This window comes from Nesoenas mayeri (assembly GCF_963082525.1).
Source record: "Nesoenas mayeri genome assembly, chromosome: 6".
NCBI lineage: Eukaryota > Metazoa > Chordata > Aves > Columbiformes > Columbidae > Nesoenas > Nesoenas mayeri.
This window is the reverse complement of record NC_137545.1, coordinates 38929415-38947613: the sequence shown is the minus strand read 5'-3', so window position 1 is coordinate 38947613 and position 18199 is coordinate 38929415. Positions and strand designations below refer to the sequence as shown.

At 34.8% G+C, this 18199-nt stretch overlaps 1 protein-coding gene across 1 annotated transcript in view; it reads left to right on the top strand.

Moving 5' to 3' along the window:
- LRP1B (LDL receptor related protein 1B) overlaps positions 1-18199 on the top strand; it is a gene marked incomplete at both ends in the record, with an annotated part of 678833 nt that overhangs the window by 489242 nt on the left and 171392 nt on the right. The window contains 4 exons of the mRNA XM_080346793.1: positions 1376-1525; positions 11880-12020; positions 14070-14195; positions 16029-16160. Coding sequence (XP_080202919.1) covers positions 1376-1525; positions 11880-12020; positions 14070-14195; positions 16029-16160 — 549 coding nt within the window. The remainder of the gene's footprint in view (positions 1-1375; positions 1526-11879; positions 12021-14069; positions 14196-16028; positions 16161-18199) is intronic.

The window sequence follows — 18199 nt, the reverse complement described above, 5'->3', positions numbered from 1 at the left end:
GGGAATAGCAAACGCTCATGTGCTTCACACTTGTGTGTTACCTTTGGAACCCATAGCAAGGTGCAGCCATATTCCTGGTTTCCCATGGAAGGTCTGTTAATACATCCTACAAGTTCTGCTTGTCTCCTAGATCAGGGGAGTTCTCTTTTTGCTCTGAGCAATGCTTGTTGTACAAGCATGAAAATCCATATGTGCAGAAATTCTGCGAGATCAATCTCTCCTGAAGCAACTACTCAGTATCCTGATCCTCTCTTGAGCTTGAAAGTTGTTTTTCTTCTGGGTGATACACTTGCAGAGAGGGGAATAAAGTATCATAACTGCAAAGGAACAGGAAAGCTCGTTTTGAAAAGCTTAGAAAGTGGCCGCATTTTGGCCTACTATGTCAAATGTGGGTGAAGAAGTGGTGGCACGAAGTGTGGCAGCACATGGCTCTGCTCGCCTGTCAGGACCATGAAAATAGATCTGACTGTCCGCAGAGAAGCAGTTTACAGGATGGAATAACATTACTGTACGATACCAAGAGGTTGACCTATGGAGTGAAGTGTAGTGATTTTTGGCAGCTTGCTGCTGGATACAGAGTATGAGTTCTGAGAAAAAGTCTGTTACCGAAGCAAATTATTATGGCATGTGTCGTCACCATGCCAAGCGTATTTCACTGGGGAAAATATCCTGCTATGATTACTTGGGAATTTTAAAAGGATTTTAGAAGTCTGAAATACATTATGTCTTTGCTCTTACTTCCAGAAAATTATATACTTTGTTAATTTAGTAGGTTATTTTGCAAGTATTTTTATTTCTGCAGTTCTCTTGCTTCTAACTCCAACGAACTGATCATGAGGTCAGTTCATTATGAAGTGAGTTTAAAATTAATACTATAAATTTATTGAATTACTGCTAGGGTTTGGTATTTCAGCATTCTAAGCAGAGGGCTGTGCATGTAGGAAGAGAACGGGCTTTCTGTAGTTCTGAATCACAGAAAGTAGCTTGTTCTCTGTGTCTTTGTGTATTCATAATTTTATAATGTAAATGATAGCTTCCGATTTGCATTTACTAGTAGTTAATGACCTTACTTAGGACCTTAGTTCATTCAAATAATTGTTCCTTGCTAGAAAAAGCTTTTTCATCAGTCAGACACTGATTTCTGTAGATGTTGGGAGAAATAAAAGGTCAAAGTCTATTTAAAAGTATGGTTTTCTTTCAATGTGAATGGCCAGGTTTGTTTGGTTTTCCTGATTTTTTTAAGTTTGAGTGGATAGATAACATAATTGTGTGTGTATATATATTTCTGAAGTATGGTCTTATTATGACAATATCTTAACACAAAATGTATATTCTCTATTCAAGCCACAGCTGAAGTTGTATGCATTAATTACAGGTTTATCAATAGATTATGGAGAGAACAAACTTTACTGGATCAGCTCAGGCAATGGAACCATAAATAGATGCAACTTGGATGGTGGTAATCTTGAAATAATAGAGTCAATGAAGGAAGACTTAACTAAAGCCACAGCTTTAACCATCATGGGTAAGTCCAGGGCTAATAACTTAGTTATTTAAATGATTGCAAGCTAGTTAATTATGAAATAGCAAAAGTTTGGAGAAGCTATTGTTGTTTTAATGTAAATAATAGATATGGTACCTTCACTAGTGAGACGGTTTTATTTGTGAAAAACATTTGTATATTTCATTGAACAGAGAATTTACAATCTGTAATGCAAGCGTATGTTTCTAGATGTAGTCTTGCATTTATGTACACAGGATGAAGGTAACAGACTTAGTTTGTTGGATTGGCTTGCACTTTCTGAAGGCTTCTTATGAAGTGATGCAATGATTTGGATAAATTGATGATTTGGATTTTCAGATGTCTGCTAATATTTTGTGTATTAAATTGGTTTTAAAAAAAAAAGTTCTGTTTGTTATACTTGGCATATAAGAAATGTTTAGAATGTTTAAAAGCATCTAAATTCTTTTTAAAAAATTAAAAAGAAAGGTAACATAAGGAAAAAATCCTTGAAACAAAAATCAACAAGTCTTTAAGTTGCAGATTGTTTAATATCATGAGAATACTATTTCAAATTTACTGTTTCTCATATACATCTTAATTTCTTGGCCCTTGATAGAGGGCTGCCACATTTTTTTTATAAAGGATTGTGTTTGAGTAAAGAATTACATAATGTTGGTTTAAATGGCGTGCTTGTGAAAATTATGCTAAATGAAGTCCGAACACTTTATGCACATGGTGTAAATTAAGTCCTATTTTAAAGTAGTAGGTGCTACGGTAGTTTATTATATGTGTTTTTGACCAGTATCGTGTCTGAAGGAGTCATGAATGTTAATATAGAAAAATTGCCTTTTATTGATTTGGTTGTGACTAGAAATAGAACGAATAGATGACCTTTGCTTCAGGAAGCTCTTGGAAGTGTTTAATGAGAGATGTTGTAAAGAGTATTTGTCCATAGTGTCACTGAGATCTCTGTGGAATCGAGTCTTCGTCTGTGATTCACAGAAGCTACAGTGGTGATGCATCTGGGATATGGAATAAAGAGTTCATCTCTATCATTTAAAGAAGGGTGTTCTTTGCTTGTTTGCATGACAGTAGTTGAACCTTTGCAGATGTGGAGATGCGAGTATTTCTGCTGTGTAGTTTTTAAATATATATACATCTAATATTGCTAGTTGGGGATGCTTTGTTTTTATGAGCAATGACAATTCTTCCTACTCAAATTTGTAAACAAAACTTAGTGTGTTTGGGTTTCTGTGCTTGTTTTACTTTTGGGATTTGTCTTTGTTTTGGAGCCATGATTGTGATAAACTGCAACATGACATTGCGGTATGATTCTGTATATAAATAAATCTGTTGGAGAAAAATGCAAACATACAGTTTTATAAACAGTAATGTGCTGACTGAAAAACATGCAAGTTTCTCTGTTCATTTCTCCTGTATGTTTTTATATTGTGGAACATAAATGTCATCTATTTTCCTCAAGTGCTGATGGCTTTACATCAGGCTTCCGTGTGTATAAAATGGATCCAAACAGATAATCCAATGTGATAAAAAAACAAAATAAGAGATGTGTAATTGAGAAATGATCATAACAAATAACACATAGAAGGAGAATTAATAATTTGTTCTAATGTAAGATTTTACATGATAATATGTGAAAATTTAGTTACCCTTTTTGATCTGTTTGCCTACAGGTTTATAAGGAAATTTTAGCAGGTGAATCACAGTAATTACGACGTTTATTGCATTACTTTTGGTCCATTTCATAAATTTCCTTGACTGCTTTTATCTAAAAAGGTGGTAAGCATATTAAAACCAGCATAAGCTGGATTGTTTCTTCTCTGTGTATATACTAAGCTAACTTTTTTTAGCCTTTGATTTCATCATTACTGAAACAAATATATGACATCTGTTCCGATACTCTTAACTCTTTTGTAGCATTTGGGTTCCACTCAGTGTTAGTGTCCTGTAGGCTTTTGCTGTCTTTACATTTAGTATCTCCACAGGTAAAAGCAGTTTTTTTGGATACTTTATAACCTTTTTTAAAGTATATGATCATGTTATATTTTGGGGTTGTGTTTCCACAGAGGCAGAAAGAGGAGACGGACCTGGGTATTTTGAGACTCCCTTTGTACAGGAGTCTCACCAGGTCACACACTGGTCAGTTGTTGTTGATCATCAGAACCTTTCTAGGTCTAAAGAGCTAAAACATTGGAGAGAATCTCAGTGGGTTGAGTGGGTTGCTAAATAGTGGAGTTTTGTAGTTATTGTTTACTACTATAAAACAGAGTAACTTCATATAGTGAATGATTCTGTGTGAAGTGCTATTTCTGTTGAAATACATGTCCAAAAATTTCAATCACCAATACAACAAAATCGGACAGATACAATAGCATTTCAATGGGAGTGCAGATATTAGAACAATGTCTCTTGCACACAATCTGTATATAACAAAGACACCAAGGTGTATTATCAAACAATCAAAATAGACAGTAATAATTACAGTATTTCATTTTAGACAGAGAATATGGGTTCATATTACCAAAATGTAATCATGCTGCCATTTACTTTCATTGTGTGGTTAAATGATGTTTTATTGGTGATTTGATTTTTGGTTTATCCTAGATAAAGTTTCAAAAATAACACTGGAATACATTTCTGGTGACTCAAGTGGTGGGAGCTGTGACTTTCGATGTAATTGCAAAGTGAAAGAGGCTGCTTAGATCAGGAAACTTCAAATACACACACCTTAATTTTCCAAGTCATCAGTCTTCTAATTGCCATAACACCATTCATTACATTAGCATTAATATATGAAATATATCTAGGCAATTTGCCCAGTACTAAGTACAGTGCATAGTTGTCTTCCATAAATACTCAAACCACCATTAATGAAAACTAATGGCCCATCAAAATTTGCATTCAGAGTACTGCTTGAAATCTCCAAAGGACTGTCCACAATGCTAGTGTAGCAATTTTTGGCATTTGAAATTGCTGTTTTCCAATACGTTGCTGTGTTTAATGCTAATTATCCAGCAGAAAGGGTAAATACAACAATTTTAATGTATATTATAACCCAGTTTCAGCAACAAGGTTGCAATTAGTGATCAAACAACACTCTTGTTAGCATAATCAAGTAAATAAATCATTTCACCTTAGTTTGATATTTAAACGTTTCAAATAGTGTTGTTTCTTCCCTAGCTTGTGAAAGAAGTTGCCTTTATGCTGAAGTCAAGTGGGTTTTTTAAATAATTTTGTTTATTTTAAATTGAGTATAGAAATAGATAAATTCATCCTAATGCTAAAAATCACAGATGAGTTATCTACGGAGAGAATATATTCATAACGCAGAGATGCATAATCCAAACTTCTGCTTAGAATCATAGTCAAAAATACCTGTGTAACATGTTGGGGTTTTTTTGGTTTGAGACTGTGTTGTGATGTATATCGGTCACCCAGTAGTTTCTGAGCAATTAGGGTGTAGCTCTTAGGGTGTAACTGGCCAGCTGTGACCAGTTCATGGTTTTTGGCAGTTCGGCATGAGAAGTTTCCCCTCAAGATGTTTCTACTTTAGAATTCGTGATTTTGTTGGTTTTGTTTCATTTTGGGGTTGTTTGTTTTCTGTTTGGGGTTGGTTTTGTGTTGGGTTTTGGTTGATTTTTGTTGTTGTTGTTTGTTTTATTTGGTTTAGTTTTATATATATATATATATATGTACCTTAAATGTCAGGATTTTCATGAGCCTCACCTTACTGAAGTTTTCAGGTTGTCTTTCTCATTTAACTCCCCATTCTATATCCGTACATCTTCCTAAAACTTGTAGTACACCACATAAAGCCTCCACGTAAAAGGAAAATAAATACTAGTTCAGTAAGGTTTTTTAAAGTTATATTTTTAATTAAATGTTTATCCAGGTGTCATGTTAGCGAAGATGGAAGAGGAAGACAAAAGAGCTATTATGAAGTGTATTTTGAGTTTTCACTTGTGATTTGTTCTTTTTTTTAATGGAATGGATGGCATAGGAGACTACTCAAACTCTGTGTTCACAGTCAGGTACTCAAGGGCTACTAATGAGTTTATGCTCTGATGATTCTTGTGTCGTGGAGGGAGGGAAAGAAGAACTCGGTGATCTGATGTGTCTGACACCACTGATGGAAATTCTCTAGATACCGTTAACCGTACGTGAAAGCAGCACCAGTATCATTCAGTAGCTTGGTGCGCAAAAGAGGCACGATGGAGCATTCTGTTGTTGATGTAGAAATGGTTTGGCCCTACACTGACACTGAATGGGAGAAGGGAAACTATTCGTGGTCTAAGTAATTATTGGTAATTGATATTCTTGATTAAGCACGTGCCATGCTTTCATCTCTCAGTAAGAGAATATGCAAAGTTGGTTATTTGTTTGTTATTTTTTATTTATTTCCTTTCCCTAAAGAGACAGGCAAGTCCTGAAACCATAGCCAAGCGTGAATTTTTACACAAAATACTGAAGAAATGCCTTAATGAGTTTAATTGCTGCTTTGAAGTAAATGATGCAAAACAACAAAGCTCTGTGCTTTGCATCTTCCTGTACTCCAGTCTTTAACATATATAGATATATATATATATTTGATGGATGGGTATGGGTAAGTTCTCGTACACTAGAACTAGATGGCCATCATTACCAAAATTATTTAATGGACCATTCTGATTCGTGGTCAAATAGAGGATTTCAAGACTGAAATCACTTCTTCACAACAGATTGCTTCATTGAAAAAGTTAGCCTAAACCTTTAGGATAGATAATTCGTTATTGTGGGTTTCACAGAAAAAATAAAAAAATCAAATTTCCATTATTTCACATATGGATTGTATCACATAATGACTTTTATGTTTTGATCTCTGATCTATCTTTTTGTTACAATTCACACTACCAAAATTGAGCACAAAGATGTTGTGTTCTAAGGATGGTCTGATAAAATAATAATCAGATTCAAGCTGCTATTAATTTGACAGGCTGGTATCACAGGACGATCTTTTCATTCAGTCAATTCTAGCAGTTTTAAATGCATGAGATGGTAGATTTCCTTTAAATTTTACTCGGATTTCACTGGAGAACTTCATTTGTGTCTCTGAGTCTTCAGAATATTTCCATTCTGTATATTGTTGTCTTGTTACTGTAAAGACTGAGTAACTGCCTTTTTTCCTTGATATTTTCACAGCTTCTTTTCTTTTTTTGCAGTAACTTTCTACAGTTACCACAATGGAAATTATTTTTAAAATCTGCAGCTTTCATCATGAAACACTCAACTGTCTCTATAAATTAGTTATTTAAATATTAAAATTGCAGCGTAGGCAACAATTCATTTAACTGAAAAGAAAATGAACTAGAAATGAAGTTAATACACAGTATTTGTTGAAAAGGCAGTGTTCCTCAAGTTTTAAAGTTTTTTTTCTATCTAGGGTTTTACTTCTGGTTCATCTACACTAATAACTTTTTCTGTGCGAAATTAAATGAAAATGCTGATGATGTTAAACTCGCCATTATAAAGACTTGCCCCATTTAATTATTTCATTTAAGATGTTTAAAAGATACAGAACTGTTTGAAGAAGAAAAGGAAATGTTTGTACTTTTTTCTTCTTCATATAGAACATTGCTGCGAGATTGTATTTCACAGTAATTAATACTTTAAATGCGGTCATGAGTGAGAAGTTAACTCACTGCAGAGCAGTGGTGTTAGTAACCTCAGCAAGTGGCACTGTCCACACACTGTCATTTGAATTGTTCCAGTTTAAAAAAACACTTGACAAACTGAAGATAAAGTTGAATTCAAATTGCCACTGTAATTTCTTTTCTTTTTTCTGTTTTCCCTTTCATGGTTAAATTTAACATTCACATGGAAACTGTGTTGCCTTTGAGATTGTTGGTCAAGTCTAAGTCTGAGATAATATGGTATTAAAATGTTAACTAGTTCTGTTTGTTAAAAATAGCTACTTTGAGGGAATAGAGTGTACTATCAGCAAGTTTGCTGCTGACACCAAGCTGGGAGGAGTGGCTGACACGCCAGAGGCTGTGCTGCCATCAGAGACCTGGACAGACTGGAGAGTTGGGTGGGGAAAAATTTAATGAAATAGAACAAGGGCAAGTGTAGAGTCTTGAATCTGGGTAGGAACAACCCCAAGTTCCAGTATAAGTTGGGGAATGACCAATTAGAGAAAAGTGTAGGGGAAAGGGACCTGGGGGTCCTGGGGACAGCAGGGTGACCATGAGCCAGCACTGGGCCCTTGTGGCCAGGAAGGCCAATGGTACCTGGTGCGGATTAGAAAGGGGATGGTCAGTAGGTCCACAGAGAGGTTCTTCTTCCCCTCTGCTCTGCCCTGGTGAGACCACACCTGGAATATTGTGTCCAGTTGTGGCCCCTCAGTTCCAGCAGGACAGGGAACTGCTGGAGAGAGTCCAGCGCAGCCACCAAGATGCTGAAGGGAGTGGAGCATCTCCCGTGTGAGGAAAGGCTGAGGGAGCTGGGGCTCTGGAGCTTGGAGAAGAGGAGACTGAGGGGTGACCTCGTTCATGTTTACAGATATTTAAAGGGTGAGTGTCAGGAGGATGGAGCCAGGCTCTTCTCAGTGACAACCAGTGGAAAGACAAGGGATAGTGGGTTCAAACTGGAACACAAAAGGTTCCATTTAAATTTGAGAAGAAACTTCTTCTCAGTGAGGGTGGCAGAGCCTGGAACAGGCTGCCCAGGGGGGCTGTGGAGTCTCCTTCTCTGCAGACATTCAAACCTGCCTGGACGCCTTCCTGTGTAACCTCATCTGGGTGTTCCTGCTCCAGCAGGGGGATTGCACTGGATGAGCTTTTGAGGTCCCTTCCAAACCCTGACATTCTGTGATTCCAAAAAGCTGAGAGCAGAGGGGAGTTGCTTGCACTTATTTTTGTACTGTTTCGTTAGCTCAGAGAGTGCAGCAGAGATGGGACAATGAAACTTTGTTTCTTTGCTGAGACTTCCTGGAAAACTAGTACCAGAACTACATTTTATTTGGTTGATTAAATTTTACTAACAAAATAGCTTAAGTTATTTATAATGTAGGACAAATATAGGTTCTGGATCTTCAGAAGTACAATTTTAAATTTAAATTAAATTTAAAATCCGTAACTTCTTTTCTGAAGGTGTGAGCCACAGGGTGTTTAGCTGGTCCCTGAGGTGAACGACTTGACTAAATTGGGAGCAACTGAACCCACAATGAGCTGGAAAGAGGTCGTCATACTATTTAAGTCTTGTGAAGGGAGTACGGGCTCAGGGTGTTCTGCCTGGGACACTGAGGTCATCTCATCATACATCTGTGTGTCCTCCAGAGCCAGGGAGAACTCGTGTTAAGGACTTGAAATCGGAAGATTGGCTGTGACTTCAGTGTTAAAGTTTGGTATCAAAGTGGTTTAAAATTATATTCTGATGCACTGGGAGGTAGAGCCTGCTTTTCATTTTTTGATGATTTCTTAGTTGTTGATTGTAATTAGTTTTTAATGAAGAGTGCATTTTAGCATTACAAGCAATTTTTTTTTTCACTTGTGAGAATGAATTTCTTTCCTAAAGTGAGTAGAATTTCCATATATAACTAGGCATTTTCAATTTAGGACTTTCTATGGAAGTAGCCTCAAATCAGAAGTTGTTGCAGCAAAAGTGTAACTGGTGAAGATGGTTGTTATGTCTCCTGAATCTTAATGATGCGGTACCTTCAGCTTCTCTCTGTAGCCTCCTCTCCATAATATTCCACTGCAACACTCCACGTCTTTTATCCTGAGACCTCATCCCAGTTTCTCTCCTGCTCTCCTGCACAGCAGACGTCTCTGCTGAAGACATTGTAGAGCCTTTCCCCATTCACAATTCCACAATTTGCTATCACGATACGCCATTTTTCTCATGTATTCCTTAAATTTTTGCCCTTTTTTCTCTCAATTCCCCACAAAGCACAGGCTGCTACCTCTCTGGTTTTAAATAGTTACCAAAACCAAGCAGAAATATCTCATGCCTCTACTGTGAAAAGTAAAATACAGGATGTTGTGGTTGTTACACTTGATGGAAGGAGCTGACGATGCTTTTGCATTGGATTTGTTTGTCTCCAGCTTGAATTGTCAGGAAGTCCTTCACTGAAACAACATTTTATGCAGTGTCTGAAGGATGACATGAAGCGTTAGCATTGGCCACGTGGTTTCTGTATGTTTGTTATGCTCTGTGTTGCAGTCTAACCCAGACAGGAAAGGCTCATTTGCTTTGCTTCCAGGAAGCATTGAGACTGATGAATAATGGGAATAATCTGTCTGAAATTAATTATGATAAAAATGAAAATCTTAGAAACAGCTGAAGGACTTGGTATTGGTTGGGTAAGAAGCTCTTCACTGTGAACATTCAGTCACTATGAGTTGGCTGAGTCCTTGATTTGGAAGCTCATTTAAGTTCTCAAGTGTTTAGTCTGTTAAAATTAGACAATAAACATCATGACTACATTTATTTTCTTTTGAAGCTAACAAAAGTTTGTTTGCCTTTCAGAAATACGCTTTCAAAATGTCAGTGCATTCTTTAGTTTGTTCTAAGCTCAACTGTCACCATGTACCTCATGGAAGATATTTATGCACAATATGTTAGTTTGCATTAAACAAATGATTCTGCCCTGGGTGTGCGGTGCTGGTGCCTGCATATGTGGAATTTAAGTGTTGGGGTTCCTTCTCACTTGGCACATGGCAAGTCACAAGTACGGAGCTTTTCCAGCATCAACCCAGTGTCTTCCCTGAACTGGTATAGAAAGCAATGCTATGGTCTTAATGTTATTGTTCAGAGCTACAATAAAGTTAATAAGTGTGTGCATGAGGTATAAAGAAATACAAAGAGTGAAGGGCATTTCTGGCTTTCTTCTGATTTCCCCTAATTTTAACCTATTCTTTCTTCCAAGCCTTAGCGGTAAAAAACAGAAATTTTCTATGAAAGCTGCTGGGAAGGTTTTCAAAAATATATATAAATCATATTATTTTCTTCTGCTTGCATTATTTGTTCTTGCTTTGTTTCCTGATAGGTTGTCTCTGTTTTTTTCTTCATGCTTGTTGTGACTGACTTTATAGCCCATTTGCATGGTTTCAAGCGATGGTGTGAAACATGAAATATTCAAAACTTGGTAGGAATACCACCCCAATACTGGTTTGAGGAATAGTAGTAAAGTTTATTGCCTTAAAGAAATTAGATTGACATTGAGGCACCTTACTCGCTTTTGCTAGATGAATAAAAGACTAACAAGCTCTTTAACTGAACAGGCTCTTTCATTAATTCCTGCAGGTAATGGTCAAAGTCTCAAAATTATGAACTGGTAACACTGAACAAAACTAAAGCAATTTCTACTGTTGCTATTTAAATTATGTGAATAGGTCTTCAAAAATAACATTTTCCTGGAAGTGGAGGATATACATCTCATGTATACCTTTCAGTTTATTGAAATTTCTTTTAAATTGCTTGTCATCATACACCGTTGTTTAAATGGTTATGAAGAGTGTCTTTCCATTGATGCTGGTATTTGTATCTCAATTTCTTTTTAAATTAGAATTTACATTCTACAGTAACCAATATGGCCACAGCATAACAATCAAACTTAGTGTTTATATTCTCCTGTCAGTTAGAATTCTGTCTGGATTTAAGTGAAATCTTCATGACTAAAGTCACCTGAAATCCAGCCCTTGAAAAACAGTTATTTACACTACAATTCAGCATCAAGTGAGAATTCTCTGTCATAAATTTGTGACAAATCCTGCATGCTATGATTCAAGTATTCTACATGTATGGATTGATGAGGATGGTTTGAAGTTTTATGCTAGTATGTGCATAATATGCCTTATTTTTCTGTTATTTTAAAATCTTGTGTAAATTGTGATGAAAAAGTTACTGTCAATGTAGGTTTGTAATTTCAATAATTTCTTTAAGACAGTAACAAGAATCTTAGTTAATGTTATGGTAATTGTCATAGTTATTTTAACATTCAGGTCAAGAAATAGAAACTTAGAGCCCGAATTCCTGTCATCTTCACCTACATAATGAATGGATATAGCAAAGCTCGAGAACAAACCCTGTGTTATAGTAGTATATGATATATCATTCAAGTTTTGTAACTTTCAGTTATAACTTTCATTTTTTTCCACTTAATAATATGTGAAAACCTCTCACCTAAAGAGAGAAAAGTCAATTTATAAATCCAAAAAATTTTTTAAAATTTAAAAAAATATATTATTTATTATTTTCCTTAAAATTGATCTGAGAAATCAGAGAATTAATCTCAAAAGCTTTTTTCCACCTTAAGTTTTAAACATATATAATACGCTAATGGCCCTCTTAATTTTTAAACTTGAAAATTTTGCAGATAAAAAGCTTTGGTGGGCAGACCAGAACTTAGCTCAGATTGGTACCTGTAACAAGAAAGACGGAAGAAACCCAACTGTCCTGCGAAACAAAACTTCAGGTGTTGTACATATGAAAGTGTATGATAAAGCAGCACAGCAAGGTATGTTAAATTTTAGGCACGTTTAACCAGCTTTTAGACTTTTCCCATGTTAGAGCAAAATAATATGTACTTCATTGTAATTCGGTGATAAAATACTATAAAATGTTTTATTATTTAATAAATTACTGAATAGAATAGGATAATTTATTTAGAATATCTGCTTGATATAATTTATCAGATGTTTTCTGAAGTTTGACGTTTGCACCGGAGTGAAGTTTGAAGTTCTTTTAGAGAATCTACAATTAACATGTCAAGTCAAGTCAAGAAAAAACACTTCATGTATGAATGTCATCTCAACTGAAATTTTAAGTGAAGTATTATGGGAGAATTCATTAATATCCTTAATTATCTATTTGTTTTGAGACAGTTTAATTCATGAAAAGTCACAGAAGTGATGGTAGCATAAATCAAGTGAGGCAGCAGAAAAATGGGGAGAATATTGCTAACACTGCTAAAACTTAGTTGCCAAAGGGGGAAGTAAGATAAAATGAAGAAGTGCAGTTTGGGATCCTGCACACAGTTTTATGAATTGGGAGATCAGAGATTAAAAACTTGGGAGATTCTTTAGAAAGAGATTATTTCTGATTCCAGCTACTTTCAAAGTGTCGATGGTCTCACTGAAAAGGATAAGGATGAGATATACATTAAACAAGTATTTTGTTTTGCGGAGAAGCTTCCAGAAGAACCCAGGATGGAGCTGAGCTGCCTGATATCTGATGGACAATAAGTAGTTCTTGTGCAAAGGACATTAATTCAGTTCCATACTGAGCGCTTCTGGGAACACTTCCCTTTTTACCTAATCTAGGAAAAAACCAAAGGTGTTTTCCAGTCATGCCCTTAGTTTTAAATGTGGTGGAACAGTAACTAATAAAAATTTAGGCACTCAGTAATGTCTCTGACTTTTTAAAATGCTTGAACTCCCTGCCATGGAGAAATACAGATAGCATCCTGAGTGCCCAAATTTCCACGATATCTGGTGTCTGTGGCATTAATATACATCTTGCTTTGTATACAAGTCAAGAAAAGTAACAGTTTTGTCATTCTATACTATGAACTTTAACCACAACAAGAGCAATGAAGTTGTATAGTCGTATATGCTGGTCTATATTTTGACATGAATGTCAGGGTTTTGCATACAATAATTAAATAGTGTAGATGGGATACAGCTTTACATTTGTTTTTTTGTTTGTTTTTAAAAGAATCTCGGCATATTTTGTATGCATCTTACATTTCATTAAATCAAAGTCACATGAGAGCAGATGTGATGTGAGGGCGCTTAGAGATTTCAGAAAACATCTGTGATTTTAGATGAAGTACTTTCTACTTCCAAATTAGGAATGCAAGAATGAATGTGACAAGTAGCTCTCTGATTCATAGGTGCTTGGTAACTCATAATCAACTAATTCCTTGAATGTCTTAGTAGACTCATATGTTTCTTCATGAAGCTTCACATTTCGGAGATGTGTTTACTGTACTGTGCATAATGTTTATAATTTATCTTATTAAGAAAATTTCATCTAGTACTTAAAAGTAAATATTGTTTTAATTAAGTAGGAGCATAGATCTGTGAGATCAAATTGGAATGTATCTTACATACACGAAATAAATAGTGGTTTATGAAGATATGAGGTTAATATAACATCTGATGAATGACTAAACTATGATTGGTGATGTGCTCATGGTCTAGAATAAGATATACCTTTTAGAATAATGTCAATGATATTTCAGCATTACTACTCACAAACTCAATGTATTATAGTATTTTCAGTTTTGTCATATGCTTTTTCTTTAAAACAGGCAAATTCTTTTTCAGAAAACTATTATTTAAAAAAATTCTAAGGAAAAAAATATTTTAAGTGTGCAGGTAAAATACTGTAAGAGTGAAGCATAGAGTAGTATATCAATAGTAGCATAGCTTGAAATATTTTATGCATATCTCAATTTTTCTATGAAGCTAGCTGAACACAATTTGGTTTTGGCAATATTAATAAATCAATGTCAGGATTGCACTGTTCAGATTTTGTTTCCTCTTCTCTCATCATGCTATAGGTAGCAATTCCTGCCAGTTAAACAACGGTGGGTGCTCCCAGCTCTGTTTGCCAACATCAGAAACCACCAGAACTTGTGTGTGTACAGTAGGCTACAACCTTCAAAAAAACCGCATGGCGTGCAAGGGTAAAATGGATTTCAATATTTATTTTAACTAACTTCAGGGTCATGAGAACACTGTGATGATTAAATAAACTTTCTTATTAATTTTACGTTAAATAACAATATTTAATATGCATGAACAAAGCAGTAAGAGAGAAATGTCTATTGTGGTAAGGACAGAATTTCAATTTAGCTTTTAATTTCTTTATTTAGTTCTGCATAGTAATTTGTGGAAACTCTCTTTTTTTTTTTTTTTTTAGTTTCTTTTTAAATCTAGGCAGAAAAACAGTCTATTTGAGCCACATTAATAGCAGTATGTATATTTCCAGGGTCATGTACCTTACCTTATAGGCTACAGTATTGAAAGGCTAAGTATCTCATCTTACTGTGTTGTCGTTAATATAAAGTAAGGCCTGATTTTTATTTTATTTTTAAAATTTTTTTGTCTATTCGAGCAGGAATGAATTCAAAGCCTAGCTTACATCCAAAGTTTTAATTTTTCCCTGAATAATATGGAACAACCAGATGCCTTATAGTCATATAAACTTAATATTATTTATTCCTATGAGGAACTGTTACCTCCTCTAGTTAGCAGAGTATACATAAAAGTAGAATTAAGCAACATAAATGTGTTTTTTCTGCTTCTTCAGTGTTTTCTGTATGTGACAACACTGCGTTCTTAACTTTTTTTTTACGTAGTATTTTTTACTTTTACGATTACTTCTTCAGACATTTATAATTTTCAGTTATGCGTCAGGGTAAGACCGGTGGATGTTGTGTATTTGAGATGTATTCCTCCTTCATGCTAGATATACTGTTTTCTGGATCATAACAGCTTGTCATTATTAAATTTTTCTTCACTTAAAAAGATCACGAGTAAAAACATTTTTATTCTGTCTTGAATATTCATGGAGAAAATTTGACAGATACTGTTCTGTGCACATATACTTGTTTAGCATTGCTCTTTTCATCTGCCAGCTTGCTTAGAAGAAAATTTTGTAATGATCTAAAAATGTTTAGTCCACATTTTCAGGGTCTTCTACTAGCTAGCTATTTACAAAGAAAGAAGTTTTCAAAGAACTGATGTGAAGAAAAAGGAACTTTTTGTTTATAGTAGTTAATATACTTCAAGAATATGAGTTATGTGTCATCATGCTGCATGATTTCCTTTAACTTATAAGTGATCTGATATATTAAGGCAACAAAATATTTGTTCTGGTTTTGGTTGTCAACACTTAGTCATGATTCATCTTAGCTGCAAATGACTACCTAACGAGACCCCTACACAGTCAAATTTCTTCCTTCTTAGTAGAAATAGGTTTATTTGGAGTGTGATTAACACAAAAGTAGACATTTCAAATGCATCAGCTGCATTATTCACTAAAACTATGTATTTCTCTCCACTGTCTAAAGCAGGTGTGCGTGACTAAATGAGGCGAGATGAATCCCTGCCTCAGACAGATAATTGAGAGTCTTGAGTCCTGCTTTCTACAAGTTCTTTAAAATTATCTGTTGCTGGATATATACAGAAAGTGCAGATATGCACTGAAAATATTCTTAAATTCTTCATGATTCTAAAACATTTTCTTCTTAAGTTTCCATTTTAATTACTGCTAATTACTTTAAGGTGATGCTTGAAATGGATATTGATTCCTTTCTCTTTATAAGACTGTATTTGCCATTTTCTAGAAATATACCATAACAATTCATGTATGTTTTTTTCAGAGAGATGGAGTTATCATTCTGGAAGACAATGGAGCAGTACTGGAAAACTGTCTATTCTTGTTAATTCCTGAAGTGTTGTTAATTGTGAAAGTCTCCACTTTGCTCTCATTGGTTGTTTTATTTTTACCATAGGTATTGAATCATTTCTTATGTATTCTGTTCATGAAGGAATTAGAGGAATTCCTCTTGATCCAAATGATAAAATGGATGCTCTAATGCCTATATCTGGAACTTCGTTTGCTGTGGGCATAGACTTCCATGCAGGTGAATATTATGTATAGTTTATTGTAAGTATGGTAAATATTGTATACTATTCTTATAAATGAAATAAGAACCCAGTTTTTAAACCTTCTAAATAAATACATCTATAGCTGAAGGAATTGGTAGTTGATTGTTTGTTACAGTGTTAACCTCTAGCTATTTATTTTTTATAATAAATATAAAAACATGTATTATGTATATGTAGATTTCACTAGCAATACTGCTGGTTTTTAGTAGACATCACTGAGAACTTGAATAGGACACTGTTGGTTTTAGAGCAAGTGGTCATAAATCTGTAGGAAAGCAAGTGCCTCTCCACCACAGTGTATAAATAGAAAACAATTTTTAGTTAAGTTATCCTCATAGATTTCCTGTGAAATTAGGTTTCGCATTTGCCTACATGCGAAAGAAGGTGGGAAGACTTTAAGGATCAGATCCTGAAAAGTAGTTGGATCCATATCCCGCTGATAGTAAAAAGTGTCTGAAGATCTTCAAAGGCATTAGGAAGTTCTAGTTAATTTACAGACAGTAAGAAATCTGTGACCAAGTAATGACCTGAAAATATCTCATGTCTCCACATTTTTAACTCATTAACTCTTTGACCAACCTTCCTTCTAAACCAATTTTCTCATGAGCTATTCCTGTTACTCATTGAGTTTACAAGCTATCAGTCTAGAAATAAAATTTGAAGTTACCTATGTTATATATTGGCTTCCTGAAACATACAATTATTTTGTCATACTCCATTGATTTTCATTTTTAAATAAATTCTACCTGGGAATCCATTAAGAGACCCTAAGTTATGGCTTTAGTATATGTTAATATATGCCTTCATATTAAAACTGAATTTTTTTCTGCTTGTTCTATTTGACTACTTCATCACACAAATATCACTAATCTTTTGTTAACAGATTAGGAGTTAAATGCATTAAATCCTTCTCTTCTGGCCTGCCTTCTTCACTGATGCTCTTGTACCTCTTCCTAGTAAAAATCCAAGTTCACTTGACATTTTACAGTGCCCTCATAATTTGCTTTCATATCAGTTCACAGCTAATGTTCAGAGCTTGCGTTGTATCATAGGTGTAGTATGGTTGCAGTGTACTGGGACAGAAAAATCACTTAAAAGACAGTGCCTTTATACACATATCTTAGACGGGAAATACTATGATACAGCTGATTTCATCTATTTCTGGAAAGATACAGGATGATAGAGAAGTGGTATCAATGCATGTGCTTGACAGAGGGGACTAAGACAATGCAATTGGGTTGTCCGAGAATTATATTTTTTATTGCAGTAAACGTACCTTACAAAATACCATTTTTGAATTGCGGTCTTACAAGCTTTACAAAACTATGTTGTGTAATACAGGAATCTGGCCTTTGATCTTTTCATTCTAAAATACTGATACTGGGATTTTATTGAGGATTTTGCATCTTGTGTTTTCTTTGGTTTGGGTATTATTTTTTAGCATAGTCTGCTTACAAGATACGCTAGCTCCTGCTTTAGAGAGCTTTGTTTCGACTTCCCTAGTCAATATCTAATTAATATTTTGGAAGAATAAGGTGCATGTACTGAATTTTAGCTTTTTGGAAAAATTGAGATTTGATAAAATTGAGTGATGTTCTCCAGTTTCTGTGATGATCAGTTACAGCACGGGGAACGTAAATACGATTGACAGTGACAAATGCATTGCTAAATATAAATGTAAATCTTCTGTAGCAGTGAAATCACAAGGGGAAACTCTCTCATAAAAAGTTACAGTAGGGCTTTCAATGTTTTTTTTCAGCTTAAAAACCAATTGCTTCTCTCATTTTCCTATCTTACCTTGAATTTTCTGATTTCCTTCCTAAAAACTTTGTACATCACATATGATTCAGAAGGCAAGTGGACGTACTTTCAGATTTCATCTTGTTTTGTTTTTCCACTCAGTGACTATGGCTTGTATTTCATTCTAAATCATGAAACATTCCCAAATTCTGATCTATTCTCAGTAATGTTTAGGTATTCAGAGTGACAAAAAGATATTAACATATGCTAGCAG